An 18,147-nucleotide genomic window follows, 5' to 3' on the forward strand; every position below is an offset into this window, starting at 1 on the left:
TTTCCTACTCCCTCCGAGCTCTGGTCGTGAGCTTGCAACAGTGGGTGCACTTCTGTGGGACATGTGATTCGCCCAAGCACCGAATGCAAGCCTCACGGCTGTCAGAACATGGCTTCATGGCAGAGTGAACACTTCTTAAAACCAGGGGACCCTGGCACTGTCAAGGGGCCGGTAAAGGTGGCTGAGTGCCAACCCTCTGTTTAGTCCCCGTCTTCTGTTTCTTGTATTGATGTCCGTTTCAGATTTTTTATATAGATATTATATATATATATATTTTACGATTAGCTGTAGCGGCTTCCTAAGTAATTCTGAAGTGAAAAAATTTTTTTTTAACAAGAGGTAAACTAAGAACAGGAACATGACTAACAAGAAACTTCTAACTATTTACAGATGGAAATAAACTAAGATCATTTTCTTCAAAGAGAAACTGGAAGAACAAATGGAGCTCCAGCCGTGACTGGAGGTGGTTGAGAGGAATTGAGCAGCTGATCAACCGCGCATGGCTGATCAAAGGCGTGAACGGCACTGCAGACAAGCCGCACATGTGCGGTCCAGCGGAGCATGGCTATGACAGCTCTCTGAGCCGCGGCGTTGGTATGGGACCTGACACCAAGAGTGGAGCACCCACAGGGACCACTCAAAGAAGAACTGAGGGGAATTGGGCCGAGAGTGTGAACGCCTCATGCCTGCAACTGCACATGCATGGCCCAACTAGATATTGCTGAAAAAATCTCTGATCTGCAGTGCCGGGATGAGCCCAACACCAAGAGTGGAGCACATGGGGACATCACTTAAAGAAGAAAAAGAGTATTACATTTGGGTATGGGCAGCACACTACCCAAGGCCAGAGAATGTGACTGTGGGGCTTATTTTAAAAACAGAAGGCTTCTGTTGCAGGGTATTTTAAAGTCTCTTGTGGGCTGCCACCTTCTGCACTAAAAGTGTCAGAATGGGCAATAGTCTTGACAGGTCTATCCTAAACTGGAAGGTTGGCTTAAGATATACCACTCCAGCTATGTAAATAACGTAGCTGGAGTTGATGTACCTTAAACCAAATTTCTCTTTTGGCCCCAAAGCAGGAGATCTCCCATTGACTTCCCTCACTCCTTGCAAGTGTGAGAAGTTCTGGAGTGGACCGGGCACCCTCCATGTTCAATTTAGTGGGTCCTTTGGTAAATCAAATGCTGGATGATCGATCTTGGCACTGTTGATCCTCCATTTAGTTCAGACATGGCCTAAGAAAACTACTGAGAAAACTATATACACTAAACACAGACTGCATCATAGAATAAGCAAAACCTAGCCAAAGCATAGTAGTTCCATTGTGTTATCCCTGGTAGCAAGATGGAACCGAGGGCGAGGTGAGTGCATGGTGCCCCTTGTAGCACACAATAAGGTTGCCAATCCAAGGGTTGCAAGAATCACTCCTTTGTGGATACTGCTGAGGGAAAAACTTCTGGTACCAGTGCATGATAGCAGTTACTATAGAGAACTTTCTGGGTGTCTGGCTGATGAGTCTTGCCCACATGCTCAGGGTTTAGCTGATCGCCATATTTGGGGTTGGGAAGGAATTTTCCTCCAGGGTAGATTGGCAGAGGCCCTGGAGGTTTTTCGCCTTCCTCTGTAGCATGGGGTACAGATCACAGCTGGAGGATTCTCTGCATCTTGGGGTCTTTAAAGTATTTGAAGGATTCAATATCTGAGATATAGGTGAGAGGATTATTCTAGGAGGGGTGGGTGAGATTCTGTGGCCTGCACTGTGCAGGAGTCAGACTAGATGATCATAATGGTCCCTTCTGATCTTAAAGTCTATGAGTCTATGTGGCGAGCACACATACCCAGGGTTCGACACGTAATACAATCTACTCACCCGTGGCGAATAGATTGCAACCCAGAAGAGCCGGGTTCGGGCGATGTGCGCATATGCAGATCGCCAGATAGTGCGGCTGACAAGTAGGGCTCGCTGCAGTTCGGTGAGCCCTGCACATACCTAATATGGAATGGACATGAGCAAGCACTTGAACAACCCAAGATAAAACCCTAGATTCATGTTCACCTGCTAGACCCAAATGTTGGCATCCTTTCTGGCTCTGGATGAAAATCCATACACGTCAGCCACATATCCATATTCAATTTTTTTCTTGTTGTTGCTCTGGACCTATATATGGGTTTTGCATCTTTAGATATGTGCAAGAGCCACTCTCTGCAGATCTAACTCCTTTGGAGTCCAGATCTAACAGCCAAAAAATCACTTTAGGCATACATCTACATCTATTAAGTCAACATAAATTCAGGGATCCAACTTTATCTAACTTGAGCTGCTTCCCCATAAGCAGGAGGACAAGACAGACATACCTGTTCCCAAAGGACAATCTGAACCAGAAGGGTTCTAGCACTACTTTAGTTGTCTGAGCATAACAACTCTGTTGTGAGCAGGGATATATGGGGTAGCCCAGCCTTCTCCAGCAGTTCCAGACAAATCTTGTGTTGCATTAGAATTTTCTTTAAAAAGCAAAGCTAGATTGACTAAGTGGAAAGAAAATTTTCCCTAAAAGGTAAGAAAGGTTAAAGTGAGAGTGAGAGCATGTGTGTGTGAGATCTGAGCTCCTTACACCTTAGTGGTTAGTAGGAACTAAGCAGTGGCCATTCCCCTTTCTACAACGTAGGAAGCCTTCAGAGTGGAAGATAAAGAGAGAGGAAAGTTGTCCCATTGGCCAGGTTCCAGAATCTCACAAGACTGGAAAATGATTCCTTAACTAGGAAATCTCATCTTAAAGAAGGAAGGGGGCTGTTATTACAAATGAGATTTTCAATGTGCTCCGCACACTACAGTTTAATAAAAGATAAAAAGAATTCTGCAATCTGTGTGAAAACTAACTTTGCTGTAACATGCTGAGCAATGCTGAGATCATTTAAGGCACTGAAGAAGCTGAAATGTGTTTTTCAGTTCAAGTTAGCAAGAGCATTCCCCGAGGAACTGCTTTCAAGGCAGAAGTGTTTAAAAACATTTAAACAAAGTAAAGGGAAAAACCAGCCACAAACATTTAAGAAACTTCTGATTGTGTAGCTAATAAAAGATGTTTCTCTCCTCTTTTATTGTGCAATACTTTATCACAGAAACATGATATTTACATATATACAGAGACTACTGATAATAAAATCTTACTGAAGAATTAGTCAAAAATCAATTTACAAAAACCAAAAGCTGTCAAGAGAGATTCTGGGTGCAAAAAGTCAGTGAAGTTCCAAGGGGACAGTTCTGTAAAGATAAGATTTTCAGTTCTTCAGGTTTTGCTATCTTTAGACAAAAGAGAACTGAACCAAAATGAGCTAAATTTGTCAGCTGTACATTTGAGATGAGGCAGTTTTTTAAAGCGTTCCTTTTCACACTGTTTTCCTGATGGTCAATTCAGCAAATCTCAGGAGGCACTAGTCTGTATGTTTTTGGAAGCCGCAAGCATCGCTCTCACTTTGGCCATAAGATCCTGTAGGAAAAATAGGGGCAAAATAGTCACAAGTTTATTTAGTTTTTAATCAAGAGTTTGAAATGTATAACTTCTTGCAGCAAAATCAGCTCTCCAAATGTAAGTTTCCCAGAGGGTGATTGCACTGAAACAGGACATAAAAGCTCCTGCCTCTTCATTTCACAAAACCACACACTAATTACAGACTAATACATCTGCTAGATTGTGAACTTTTTAAATAGTTAAGAACTGAACTTCAATGTACGAAGTCTCAACAATTGTAAAGAAAAATGAAACAACAAATGATAGAGAATGTGCGAGGTCAGGAGGTGGAAAGAATGGAACTGAGGCATTGCCAGTACACCAACTTTAGGCAATAAGTGGTTTACAAGCTAGACTCTGTTTGTGGCCACCGCCATTGTATTTACTTGCACCTCTGCAGTAGGGATGTTGATGTGTAGTCTACTATACAATTAGCCGATAAGCCTAGGCTTATCAGTTAATCTTGTTGACTACACACATTCTATACACCCTTGCTGCCTCTGGATTAGAGGTAGCAGTTCGGGGTTGGGGGGGGGGGGGGGGGGAGAGAAGCAGGAGCTGGTGCTGGAAGGAGTGGGCTTAAAAGCCAGTTTCCCCAAGCACTGGCTCTGCAGTGCCGCCTGCCCCCTCAATGCTGCTGCCCCAATCAGAGGCAGAGGCAGCAATGGGGAGTGGGGAGAGAATGACCCTCCACATACAGGGGATGCTGCTGGAGTAGCCTCTCTCTGTGACAGTTAACCAATATCTAACATCCCTATGCTGCAGTTACGGGCTCTTGCAGCCCCCACTGGCTGCGGATTGAGATACTCAGCCAATGGGAGCTTCAGGAAGTGTGTCCTCATTCACACCACCTCGTGCAGCTCCCATTGGGCAGGAATGGTGAGCCGCACCCAATGGGTGCTGCAAGCATCCGTACTCACAGAGACTCAGGCTAGCTGCGGTGAACAGCCGCCATCTTATCACCCTCACCTCCCAATACACAATACATGTAAATTGAAGTGCATACACTGGAACATAAACTTTCGTTTTGAAGATACCTGGATGCTAACAGTAACAAGTTTAAAAAGTGAATTAGGAAAAGACTCTAGCTGCTGCAATTAACAGTAATGTACAGTATTTTAAACAAACATGTGCATCCATACAAGTCAGAATGAAATTATAAGAACTGTTGTCCAGTGTCTCAGCATTTAATTTTGCCCTGTCACTATCCAGTAGAGACAGTACCTCACAAAAGAAATGTAATTTTATGTAAGTTGAGCCTTATGGCTTCCAGAAAGCCTCATGATTACAAAATATATATAATAAAGCTCCTAAATAACAAATGCAAAATTATTAAAAATGAGTTTACTTCAGAAGAGAAATATCCAACTTCCATAATACATGCCAAAAGATGACTTGTTAAAAAGATAGGCAAGATAATATCTAGCTCTTATAGACTGTTTTTCATGTGTAGATCTCAAAGCACTTTACAAAAGATGTTAATATTATTATCGTTACTTTATAGGTTGGGAAACTTGAAACCAGAGAGGGATATGTCTGGCCCCAAAGTTACCCAGCAGGTCAGTGACTGAGCCAAGAACTGAATTCAGGTTGTCTGAGGCCATATCTTCACTTAATGGAAGATCAATGCTGCTGTGATCAATCTTTACCAGTTTGATTTGGTGAGTCTAGTTAAGACTAGGGATGTTAGATGTTGTACAATTGAATAGCCATGTAACCACATGAAATCTTAGCGGTTACGTGACTATTCAATAGTCCCCGGCAGTGTGCTCTCAGTACCACTCTGATGGAGCCCCCTGCTATCCCATGCTGCTGCCTCTGTATCAGAGGCACTGATATAGAGGCAGGAGCATGGGCTGGCAGGTGGAAACCAGTCTGCCAGGGGAGCAGCACAGGGTGATACAGAGGCAGCAAGGTGGGGGAGTGTACAAAGTCAACAGGTTTAACTGTTAAGCACATGCTTATGGGATAATTTGTGTAGTCAACTACATCTTGACATCCCTAGTTAAAACTTGCTAAATCTAACTCAGAAGGAGCCCCTGACAGTGTCTGGTATTCCTGCTTCCGTGAGGAGTAAGGGAAGCTGACAGGAGCGTTTACTCACATTGGCTTCCCACTGTGTGGACAGCAGGGAAACTCTAAACAAGGTGCATCAACTTCAGCTACGTAATTAATACAGCTGGAGTTGCGGATCTTGATTCAACGTTCCCTTTTACTGTAGGCCTGGCCTGACTCCAACTGCTTTATCCACGAGAAAAATTAATTTACTTGGGTTTCAGAAATATGTGACCTGAATTTTAATATGGTTTAAAGAAACAGCACAGAAATTCCATTAAGAAAAAAACCCATTCCTTCTCTTTTTGCAAACAATAACTATTTTTAATACATTTCATTGAAATATTAGAGATACCCTTCACACATTTTTTAATTTTTATTGAAACTGAGAAGCTGACATAAAAGGTGGTAATCTTTTCTTTTGTTACGTGTATGTTTTGAGCAAAAGTTCAAATACAAATTGCTATGCCAGAAGAAAAAGTCTATCTAGGACCTATTTGTAACTATAAAAACCTGTCTCAAATATACTTTTCTAACGGACTGATATTTAAATCACTTCAAGGACCATAGTACCCCTTATATCTAATTAATAATTCTGTGCATTTACTTGGCAGATTTTCTAGGAGCCATACTCTTAAGATAATTATCTCTTTATTTTCCCCTTTGAATACTGAATTTCGGATTCCCTTTCCTGGTGTTTCTTCCTGCAGCAAAAATAAAATAAAGTATTTCTGAAGAAGGTTCCTCTGACAGAGAGCACTGCCTAGCATACTAGCCACTTGTGTATAAAGAAATTATATAAGAACAATTTTCATTTTCTGGAAGAATCCTCAATTTCTACACAATGGGATAAATACAGCGTGCTTATATCTAGGCACCTGCAAGCGTACGCACGCACATGAACACACACACACACACACACACACACACACACACACACAGAGTCATCGGGGTCAAATCTTTCCATAGCAATTTTGCTTTTGAAAATGACAAAAGCTATAATTTAGGCATTACAACATTTTTCTTCAAAACTCACATTTTATAAAGAGAGTTAAATGCTGTTATTTAGAAACTAAGCTGAGTCAAATTAAAATTTTAAGTAGATTATTGTTTTTAGAAGAAACAGAATAATTTAAATATAAACTCAGTATTTTCATAATATTAATTGTGTTAAAGGAAATTAATGTATTAAAACATCATTTTGGTAAGCATAAGAAACAAGCCTTTGATGGGACTATTCATGACGTTATTATCATGCAGGACTCCAAACAAAGTAACGTACATCTATATTACGCATAACCAGCAAATCGCTCTTATCTCTTCTGTTTTAAAAAAGTGGGCCCCATGGCACTATTATATTTTAAGGTACTTCCAGTTAGAAATAACCTATTTTTAAATTTATAATTCAGATACCATAAGAAATTTATAATTCAAATATCAGAAAAACATAGAATGTAATTATTTCCATTTTCACAGATACAGTTGTCCAAAAAAATAAAAATCAATCGATAAAAATTCAGGATGTGAAAGTGCAAACGTACACAATTTATTGAGGAGCTCATCAGGTTAATGTGCATGCTTACATGCAGCCCCATCCCATGCTGCTGCTTCTGTATTAGAGTCAACAGAATGGGAGAGGGCAGATGGAAAATGGTATTTAAGCTGGCACCCCATGAACACTGGCTTCTGCAGAGTTGCCTGCTCCCCCATGCTGCTGCCCCTCTATTAGAGGTAGCAGCATGACCAGGGAAGGGAGAGGGGGCTCTCTAAGAACCGGCTCCTGCCTGCCCCCATCCATGGGAGCTGGCTTAAAAGAAATTTTTCAGCTATTACACAGCTACCTGAATAAATGCATTTTAACATCTGTCATAATCAGGAATGCTGACCAGCACCCGGTAGCTAATGGGTTAACTTAGGTACCTAGCAAAGGTGTCAAGTAGTCAGCCAGTAACAATGCAGATAGCAATTTCTCAACTGGGAAAGAGTGGTTTTTCCTCTCTCTCTTCTTTGTTTGAGATCAGTCTCTTCCAGGTATTGTGAGAGATGGGAGACACTTCTCTTTCTCCAAGAACCGACTTCTTAAAATGTGTAAGTAGGGAAAGGTTTAATAAGTCAGTCAGGGTTTATTGTTTTCCTTGTTTGGGGGTTTGGAAACAATGTCTGAGCTTAATTGTGTTTTTCTCTTTTGTAACTAAGACTGACAAGGCCAGGGGTTTTCCTTGAGTATATACCGGTATATCAAAGGGTGGCTCTTTCCATCTAGCCAATTTACTATGCTTGCAACTGTAGTTTTGTTTTGATAATAAGAGATTGTTTTTTTCCCCTAATTAACCCGTATTAATTGATTGTTATGTCCTTAGTACTAAGTGCCTAGTTACAAGGGCACTTGTAATTATTGTTGTCTGTAAGTCCACTATTGTGTGTGGATTCATAGACTTTAAGGTCAGAAGGGACCATTATGATCATCTAGTCTGACCCCCTGCACAGTGCAGGCCACAGAATCTCACCCACCCCTCCTAGAATAATCCTCTCACCTATATCTCAGATATTGAAGCCTTCAAATACTTTGAAGACCTCAAGATGAAGAGAATCCTCCAGCTGTGATCTGTACCCCATTATACAGAGAAATGCGAAAAACCTCCAGGGCCTCTGCCAATCTACCCTGGTGGAAAATTTCTTCCCGACCCCAAATATGGCGATCAGCTAAACCCTGAGCATGTGGGCAAGACTCATCAGCCAGACACCCAGAAAGTTCTCTATAGTAACAGATTCCCTCTGCTTTTCCTAACTCCAAGCAAAAAGGGGGCTGGGATAGAAGGGGCTGGGGTGGGGAAGGGAAGTTTTACCTTAGGGAGGGGATTTCCCAAGTGATATTCCTGATTTTCTTGGATGGTGGCAATGGGTCCCCAAAAAAGTGTGGGTATTAGGATTTTGTGGGGGGAAGTTTTTGTACCAGAACCTGTAGAAGAAAGGGTTTGGTGTGCTCTTGCAGGCCCCCAACTTCTGCATTCGCCATTCCAGAGTGGAGAAGAGTTTTGTCAACATCCCTAATAAAAATTATGCCCGAAGAGATAAGCATGCCCTTGCAGATATTAAGGGCTCATTATTTTCTAGGGATACGTGTACACAGTAGCACTATTTCGAGATAATTTCCGTTATCCTGAAATAGTGTTCTGCGCATCTTAGCAGCATGCCTGTTATTTTGAAATACATTCAAAATGATAGTGATAGAAATGTAGCCGTGTTAGTCTGGGGTAGTTGAAGCAAAATGCAGGACAATATAGCACTTTAAAGACTAACAAGATGGTTTATTAGATGATGAGCTTTCGTGGGCCAGACCCACTTCCTCAGATCTTATTCTGGCTGCCTGTAAATCTTGTTACATGAGGAATAAGGAAGACTCCAGAACAGTGATTTATTTAGAAATTAGTGATGTGTAGACAGTGGCAACTTTCAAAATAAGCTGTGTAGATGTACCCTAGGAGTTTTGGTTTTATATACCACTTTATACACACATCTCACATATACATGGAAGATGAAGTCTCTTAACACAAAACAAAACCCCACAGCAAACTACTGGTTAAATGGGGAGAGGAAAGCATGCTCAGCCAAAAGCTGCCCCAGAACTCAGAATGAAATATTTCCTAATGTTTCCCAACAGAGCACTCACATCACGTATTTTTCTACCTTCTATCTGTGTTTCATGTGAAACCCCATATTAGCCTGCACTTCATTTCACCTACTTTTAACTCTCCTATTATGCCTAAACATTTGCCATTAAGATTTTTAGGAAATTGGGTTATCTTATTACCGTTGAAATTCACTCATCTGGATGTACAACTGTATTTTAGGTAAGTGTCCAGCTTTAACTCTAATTTTCTATTTGTAGCTGGCATACATTTTTATGCAGAACAATACTATCAATGACTGGAAAAACTTAAAAACAAAGAATAGTCATGCAGGACCTTAGAGACTAACGAAACATGCAGATGGTATCATGAGCTTTCATGGGCACAACTCACTTCATCAATGACCGAACAGTTTCTAGAAATAATCTTTTCTACTTTCATCACCCCATGACATTATAAAGGTTTCCCTACCAATATTCAAACAAAATCAAAGAATGTTTAACACAGCAAAAGCAATTTTGCTTTGAAAAGTATCTCACAAATGGCATCCATGTTTATTATGTGTGTCTGATATAAATATTAAATATCAAGCTTACAAGAAAAAAATTATTTTGGCCTCACCTGTAAGCTCTGTAAACTTAACCAAATGTCAAGATAATTCTTCAGTAAAAGCCCTGCTTAGCCAGTTAGGCTCATTTTTTTGGTCTCTGATGACTGAATTTGCATAGGTCTCAATCAGAGCATGATTCAACCTGCCTTACCTTTATTACTAGTTTTAGTTCAATATAAGGAAAAAATCAGCTTCACCTTCACAGGCCAGGTAAAGTTTTCAGGCATGGCAGTTGGAAAAGCTATTTTCTTGTACAATGAATAGTTTTAATATTAAAGTATAGTACTTCACCATACTTAAAGTTCAATTTCATAAAATTATGAAAAATATCTAAAAAAAGCATGATTCAGTGACAGTAATATACTTCATTAAACAATAAATAATATCTTAATTTATACCTGAGTTATTTTGCTTTGCACTGAAGACACGATTGCTGAAGAAATCTGGCCATCTTTTTCCTGAGAAACTCCCCTAGAAAATTAAAACGTGAGATTCAGAAATGTATATATTATCTAACTACATCTCATACAACAATTCTGTCGGGTATGCGCGTGAACCTCCCTCATATTGCTCAGTAGTTTTCATGTTCCGTGTTATTATAGGGTGCTGTCACAGAAGTTATCCTTCACATAATTGTAGCCAACAACACAGAGCTCTGAGTATCAATGTAAGAACTGTAAAGCAAACTCTGTACTCAGGGGCTAATTCAGTTATGAACCTTTCAATAATTAAATTACAACCAAAAGGAAAAACAAAGAAAGCCAATCCCAACAAAACAATGATTTTTGGTAACTTTAACAACATTTTAACTGTAAGATTTTAGATTATGGAGGTCTCAATAGCATCACTTAGGTTAAAGTTACACTTAGGTGTATACATGGAACAAAAGCCCTATTCCTGTTGTGCCTCACTTATGTGACTATTTCAGCTCTCACATTTTACATATGCTCTTCCCTGAGCAACTGAGTTCTCATCATTTCCTCCTGCCTGAAATGTGTATTAGAAAATTCACCCTTTTTGAAATATGGCCCTGAGAATCTCATAGGGTTTCCCACAACCTCAGTCTTCCAGCACAGTCTAAAGCACCAACCACATATGCATAGAGTCCTAACTTTGTGAAGCTCTGCATAATTTGTATTACAACTTTCTTCTCAAACACATTCTGTTAGAAGGTACATTCATGGTCAAATTCAGTATTCTCATATGCCACTATGAAAGAGTATTACCTGCAGCGTTCTTGGCTTGATTCCCTACTCTCCACAGGAGAGACACTTGTTGAATGTACAGAGTTCTTATGTGTGGATTGTTTGCTTGGTGACATGGATGGTGAATGAGACCTAGCTTTGGACTTAGTACATGATCTAGACCGTCGTTTCTTCTTCTTTTCATGAGGACTTCTGAAAAAGGAAACATATTAGGGGAGATATAAAATAATATAACTCGGTTAAAGCAGAAATCATATTAACCATATCTAACAGTTGCCTTTTGCATTGGACATGCTGTTACCATCACACCATACGTGATTATATTTTCTGTGACAGAAGGAAGGGAAAACTCTGCACATATAACCTATGAATTATGATTCCCAGACTTCAACCCAGTAGCTTTAAGAGTACTAGCTCCACAGCAGTGTTCCCTGTAAGCTGAGCACTTGAGCAGACACTCAAAAGAGATTCAGGTGCTGCCCAGCTAATTAGCAGAGCACCCACAGCTGCCCAAAACCAGTAGCATGTGTTTCTACTGGTGGTACTCAGCTGCCCCGTACTGTCCACCTCAAAATTCCAGCCTCTAAGCTGGCCAGAAAAGCAGAGGCAAGGAGGGATGGACATTCGTGTGAGTGTGGTTAAGACACTGCAATTTGCAGGGCAATGTCCCCAGTACCCTCTCCAACTTCACCATGGGCACTTACAATTAGTAAATATGCATTTGAGCACAAAAATGAAGGTCCATAAGATTTTAAAATAGGTATTTTAAATGATATGTTTATCTCAAAAATCCCTGAATATGCCTGGTAAAAAAATTAGGACAATGCTAGGTATGTAATTGCATCAAATTTGTTGAAAGGTCTTGAAAAATACTTTTATTGATAAATACTCCCCCATAAGAGCAGCACATGACTAAAGAAGTGAATATGTGTACTCAGTGAAACAGTAAACCACCACTCAGGTCGACAATATTTTTTAGTTTGGGGAATTTGTCACCTCTAATGTCTCTAAATAAACACTAAAATTGCAGATTCTACTGTTCAGAGAACAGACTACATAAACCATTTCTGAAAAAACAGATTATAAAGCATTTATTTTTCTCATGTAAATAAATTCCACAGCTGCAGTGTATGCAGTAGATACAAAACAGAATTCCAACAGGAAAACACACTCAGCATTTTACAGGTTGAGTGCCACTTGTAAGTTCAAAATATATTTTACTGTCTCTTCCCCCATCCCCGTTTATTAGTTTTAGATCCACTCATGACAATGCAATTTTCACTTGACTAAAATACTAATACAGCATAGCATTTCAGCATAGTAACAACACTCAGGTTCTTGTACTATAGCTAGACAATCTTGCCCAATGGATAAAGAATGCAGGCAAACCCTGAGAACTCCAAATACAAATCTAAACCATTTCCAATATTTGCAGGAAGGAAAGCACAGCAAAGACATTTCAGACTGAGAAGAGGTTAGAATACTCCCTACTACAGTACACCAAGTAGCAACCATGAATAGTAAAATAATTTGTCACTGTACTAGAAACATCTAAATCACGTGCATGCTCTTCATTTTGTGCTGTAGAACTGTACACACATATTTGATACTGGGATTGACCAGTGTTAGGTCTGCAAACTATTTTTTTCGCAGGTTGGCTTGTAACATATAACTCATGGCTGAAACAAAGCCTCAGATCACAGAGGAGACAAACTTTACATAATGAGTACACACAGAACAAGCAAACAATATTTAAACCGCAAATGGGACATTCATCACGAGTGATGCACATACCTGGAACGTGTGCGTTTTCTACTAACTCCAGGGCTGTTACTAATACGATATGCTGTTGGGACAGCCCTTTCTTCTCTTCGCCTTTCAGGTGAGTGGACCCTTCTCCTGGGAGATCTCGATCGTGACCTGAAAGGGGCGGGGGCGGGGGCATTTTTTGTTGTTATGCTGTGACTTTTTGTATTATTTTTATTTCAGATGAATAAGTTGCCACTGATCCCCTCTATGGGCGCTCTCTGTTTCTCTCTGTAGGGCAGACATTTCAAGTTGAAGTGCTAGTGCTAAACAGTATTGGTCAGGGCTCGTTAGTTGCATAGGTTAAAAGTATTGAGTAATCAAGATTTTCTTGCCACAGAAGCAACAGAATTCCTTTGACCTGTCATTATTTACAGGAAACTTGCAAAATTTCAAAACAAAATTATCTTTTTAACTCAGATTCAAAAGCTTATTTCATTTCATATCAGCATGGGATATTCCTAGTCTTTAAGGCTGCCCATGTCATCAGGGTTTCTCACCCATCAAACTATTTTATTTTTTTGAGAATGAATGACGAAATTACTACTTGTTCTTCACTCTCAACAAAGAAAGAGGTGCCATATGAACTACTCTCAAATCATATTAGCATTGGAATGTCACAATGCAGTTAGACAGTTACCTCTCATGAGAGAGGGAGTTTGCTAACTGCTACGCGTAAATCCATTTTGATTTAAAGCCTAGAACTTCAAGTTAGATTTGACTCTGTCTGAGTTAAAAAGATCATTGTTTTGAAATTTTGCAAGTTTCCTGTAAAAACTGACAGGTCAAAGGAATTCTGTTCCTTATGTGGCAAGAAAATCTTGATTATTCAATACTTCTAACCTATGCAATCAACGAGCCCTGACCAATACTGTTTAGCACTAGCACTTCAACTTGAAATGTCTGCCCTACAGAAAGAAACAGAGAGAGCATCCTGTTAAGATCAGAGATCAACATGAGAGTGCACATTTATCTCAAAGATTTAAAGCTAAAAAAGTGAAACCTGAGCATTTTCCAAAAGAGAATACATACAATAAGAAAAAAGGGGAAAAATCTCTTTTACTTGAAAAATACCTTAGTAGCAGTTAGTTCTGTTCCCAATAAGGTATGTAGAGCTAATAATTTTGCTTAGGAATTTTGAATTTTTACTCCACTCTCTTTATACAATATATTTTACCCCACGTATCTCAAGCATTCATTTTCTTCAGAAAGCCTAATTTTGCAATGACTAAGAGACAAGCCATTTGTAAATCATAGATCCTATTACAGTCAAATAGAGCTACTGAAAGGAAAAAAAAATCACAATAGCAGTTAAGTACTATATTGCTATTTAACTGCTTTTTCACTTAGAAATCTGACCTTTACCAGGCCTTTCAGAAGGATTAAAGGAAAAAAAACAGATTATAAAGTTTGAGGTCAGTCAGACACCTTGACGTTTTACCAGGATTTCCCTCTAAAGAGCTCCAGCAGTCAAATCTTTTCGTTGTCGAAGCTGCCTGATAATTTTCTCGCTCTGTTGCTGCTGCCATTGATGAGCTGCTCAGACTCGGCTCCATGCTCAGTGTCCCTGTGGATGCTGTGAGTCTGTGATATGGAGGCACATACTTCACATTGAGAATAAATGTGCTAGTTTTGGTATTAACTAGAATCCTGAAAAGACTTAGTCCCTTAACCAAAGCTCAACCTTAGTGAAAGCATGCTTATATGGACCAATCTACAAAGTCCAAACAATCAGAGAAAAATACATTAGCTTAAACTAATTATCAATTGGGTATGATTGGTTTGGTTCTATATCATTTTTCCAATCACTTTAACCCAAAGAGATTTAGCTACTAGCCTTCAAATAATTAAAAATGGCTTAACTTTTACACTGGAATATGTGGAATTACTATTTTAACTAGACTTTATGAAAAATTCTTAAGGTATTGTACTCCTTTAAATAAAGTAAGTTAATACTAGTCATATTATAGAAGTTCCATATTTCTAAAATTCTCTATCATATTACATTTGAAGAAACTGGAAATATTTTAATAGATATTGCCTTCAAGATGAATGGACAGATTTTGGAACAACAGGAAACACTCACTTTAGAAATTAAGTTAGGGATTGCTCCTGATGTAAATTTTAGTTGAATTTCTGAAACAGGACCAATTAAAAAAAAACCCACAACAACCCTCCCCCCCCCATATATTTACCACTTCCATCTATTTACCACTTCCATCTAGGTTGGTTTACAAATTAACCCTGTAATGATGCATCTTGCTCCCAACTGATATCCATGGTGTAGGTGGCTTAGCAGTATTACACCAGAAAGTGATTAATGTAAAATGGAAGTTTAAGCTTCCAGCTCTGCTCACAAGTTTAAAATGTGGTCTTAAAAAATTTGATCTGCAAAATCATTCACTGCTTAATGAGTTGCTTTGAAGCAGCTTCTCTTCTTCTCAATTCTTTCCATATGCATCCCATGCATTTGTCTACATTTTGTGCTATGATGATCTATTTCATACAAAATAGGAAGATTCATACTCTCATTAATATGGTCATTATTTACATTTACTGGTTATCAACTGTGAAATGTGAAACTTCTCAGCTATAACATCATGTGCATAACTTCAATGATTGACATTCTATGCTACTAAAACAGAGCTCCACTATCAGATACAATATATGTCAAATTTGTTATAGTACTTTGAGATTTATGAGGAAAAAGGGCCGTGATATAATGTATATAGCTAACCAAGCCCCCCAAACTTGTTTGTTTTCCAAACCATTTCTAATCAATTTACTCACATCTTTTTGCATTATATTTTAATTACTAATTTGTGAACCTTAGGCAGTATCTTTATGGAGCTAAAAAGCATATGGAACTGCAACATCCTGTGGATGCATAATTTACTGCTTTCTAAAACTAGATGCATTTTCTTGATCTTCTATATCTCAGTGGTCTGATCATCAACCAGTAGATCGGGATATAGCGGAAGATCTTGGAGCTTCTGACAGGTGATCCTGACTGGTTTGGCCAAAAAGCTATCAAGTGCTGGCACTTCAGCTGCCCCTCGCCCCACTGCTGTGCATCTCCTGCCCTTTGTCTCCATGGAACGGAGAGGGAGTGCACAACAGGGCATAGGACAGAGGGAGCTTTCTGGTTGCTTTTGAGTGGTGCAAGGCCAGGGCAGTGGTAAGCCTGACTTAGCCCCCAGGCATCACTCCCCAGGAGCCACCTGAGGTAAGCAGTGCCCAGCTGGAACCAGCATCCCAACCCCCTTCCCAGTCATGAACCCCCTCCAGCACTCCAAGTTGCTGCCCTGAGCCCCCGGGACCCAAACTCCCTTATAGAGTCTGTACCTTGAACCCCCTGTGGCACCCAAACTCCTTGCCCCAGGCTCAGCTCAGAGCCCCTCACACTCCAAATCTCTTAGCCGAAGACCAGAGCCTGTGCCCCAGCTCTCTGCCTGGTGAAAGGGAGGGAAGGAGAGAGGACAGAGTGAGTAGAGGCAGGGTCTCAGAGAAGGGGCACAAAGGAGGTGGGGCAAGGATTTTTGAGTTTGAGATACATCCTAGATTGCATTGAATTAAAAAAGTGAACTTGTGCCTAAAAAGGTTGGAGACCACTGCTATATCGAGATGTAGGGACTAATTCTGTAATACACCTTTAGGAACAGTAATGGAAGGAATATGTATTTATGCAGAATTATTGTTAACAGGAAAATTGATATAGCTGGGTTTCTCACAGATCTACAAGTAAAAACCTGGCTTAGGAAAATTTCTTTGATTACGTGTTTAAGCAAAATATAGCTAAATATTTTACACTACCCTGAATCAGTGATGTTATTTGAACAGAAAGTAAATTCTGCAACCTTCAACTATAAGGTACAAGATTTAATTAAGTAAATTGTTTAAAAATTAAAGTGTATTAGCATCATTGGCACATATTCAATATTTACTAAGCTGTAGCTCTAGTACATTAACAGTGTAAGAACATATTAAAATATATTCCCTTTTTGGTCGCGTTTACACCAATTAGTTTTTTGCAAATGCAATTTGTAACACTTCTAAAATATTGCAAAAAGATTAAAAAAAATGTTATGTAGGCCTCTAAAATCACTTGTTTGAGAGACAGATTTGGCCTATCATTTGTACAAAAAAAGACAAAAATTAATTGCACTCTGAAAAGAACAAACTTCTATTTTGATCTTCACTTCCTGCAACTGACCCCCTATTGACTACAATTCTTATACTGTACCAAACTGTCCCTTAAGGATGTTATGCCCAATGTATTTTTACAACCAATAGCAACCAAGAGCCTGTAATTCACATATCAAGTGAAATGGAAAGTTATTTAACACCTATCCACAAATTCTTTAACATTTTAAAAGATGTAAACCAAAACAAATAGTTTTCCAAATGAAGTGAAATATGTGCCAGTAAGTCATTATTTGTCTTCACATTTCAAATGTAAAGTTCATTAATATCCATTTAAAACATATCCCAATCAGAAATTTTGGAAAAGCAAAGCTTCTCTGTTACAATTTAAACTACTAATAATTTAAACAGCTTCAGGTTCCAGATACATATTAAACTTCATATATCTATCAGAAAGCAATGGAATTTTGGTAATTTGGAAAAGATATTAGAATCTGGAGGGCTTTGGCTATACAGGATCACAAATCATACTTAAAAAATGTTAAGCAGAAAGTCTCTGTCTCCATAGTTACTTTGCACATGGAGTGAATTCCAATGATAGCAAACACTGACTACTATTCTACATTAAAATCTGAAAGTTAGGAACTGCTACTTGCACAGAAGAAAATAAGGTTACAAAAGTGTTAACACACCTGTTTAAAACAGTTCTAAGACACACAAATAAAGCAACTGATAGTTTATCTACTCTATGGACCTTACAGCAGAAGAGTACCACTGCAGCTAAGCTGCTGTAAAGTCATCCATGGTGCAGATCTATGCTAGTGAGAAAGTTCTGGTAACAGTATAAATAACCCATTCTAACAACCAGTGGTAAGTAGGTTGGGAGGAGAGCACATGCCACCAAACAGCACTATTCTCACTGGTGATTTTGAGGGTGAAACTTACGTTGGGTTGTATTTTTTTCATACCGTTGATCAACAAATGTTTTGCTGACAAAAGTGCTAGTGTAGACAAAGTCCAAGGCTACAGGAAGTATCCAGCCATTATTGGATGGATAGTTCTTTATCTCAGGTCACTGGGTAGGGCTACTTCACAAATAATTTAGAATAATGTCATATAAGTGGGAAACAAACTTCTAATTGGTCTCTACACCTAAATAACCATGGTAGGAAATATGGTAGGGTAGGAAGTCA

General features: G+C 39.2%; 1 protein-coding gene across 6 annotated transcripts in view; it reads right to left on the reverse strand.

Annotated features, from left to right (window-relative positions):
- Positions 1–3,073: 3,073 nt before the first annotated feature.
- The window catches only part of SFSWAP (splicing factor SWAP), a 144,584-nt gene continuing 129,510 nt past the window's right edge, over positions 3,074–18,147 (reverse strand). For 4 of the 6 annotated variants that reach the window (XM_075898415.1, XM_075898414.1, XM_075898418.1 and 1 more), the window contains exons 15-19: positions 14,240–14,395; positions 12,800–12,925; positions 11,027–11,197; positions 10,199–10,271; positions 3,074–3,485 (exon numbers count right to left, since the gene is read on the reverse strand). In XM_075898415.1, the coding sequence (XP_075754530.1) occupies positions 3,420–3,485; positions 10,199–10,271; positions 11,027–11,197; positions 12,800–12,925; positions 14,240–14,395 (592 nt within the window). In that variant the 3' untranslated portion in view covers positions 3,074–3,419. The remainder of the gene's footprint in view (positions 3,486–10,198; positions 10,272–11,026; positions 11,198–12,799; positions 12,926–14,239; positions 14,396–18,147) is intronic. The other 2 variants (XM_075898416.1, XM_075898417.1) reach the window with 2 other exon arrangements.

This window comes from Pelodiscus sinensis, chromosome 15 (assembly GCF_049634645.1).
Source record: "Pelodiscus sinensis isolate JC-2024 chromosome 15, ASM4963464v1, whole genome shotgun sequence".
Classification (NCBI taxonomy): Eukaryota; Metazoa; Chordata; order Testudines; family Trionychidae; genus Pelodiscus; species Pelodiscus sinensis.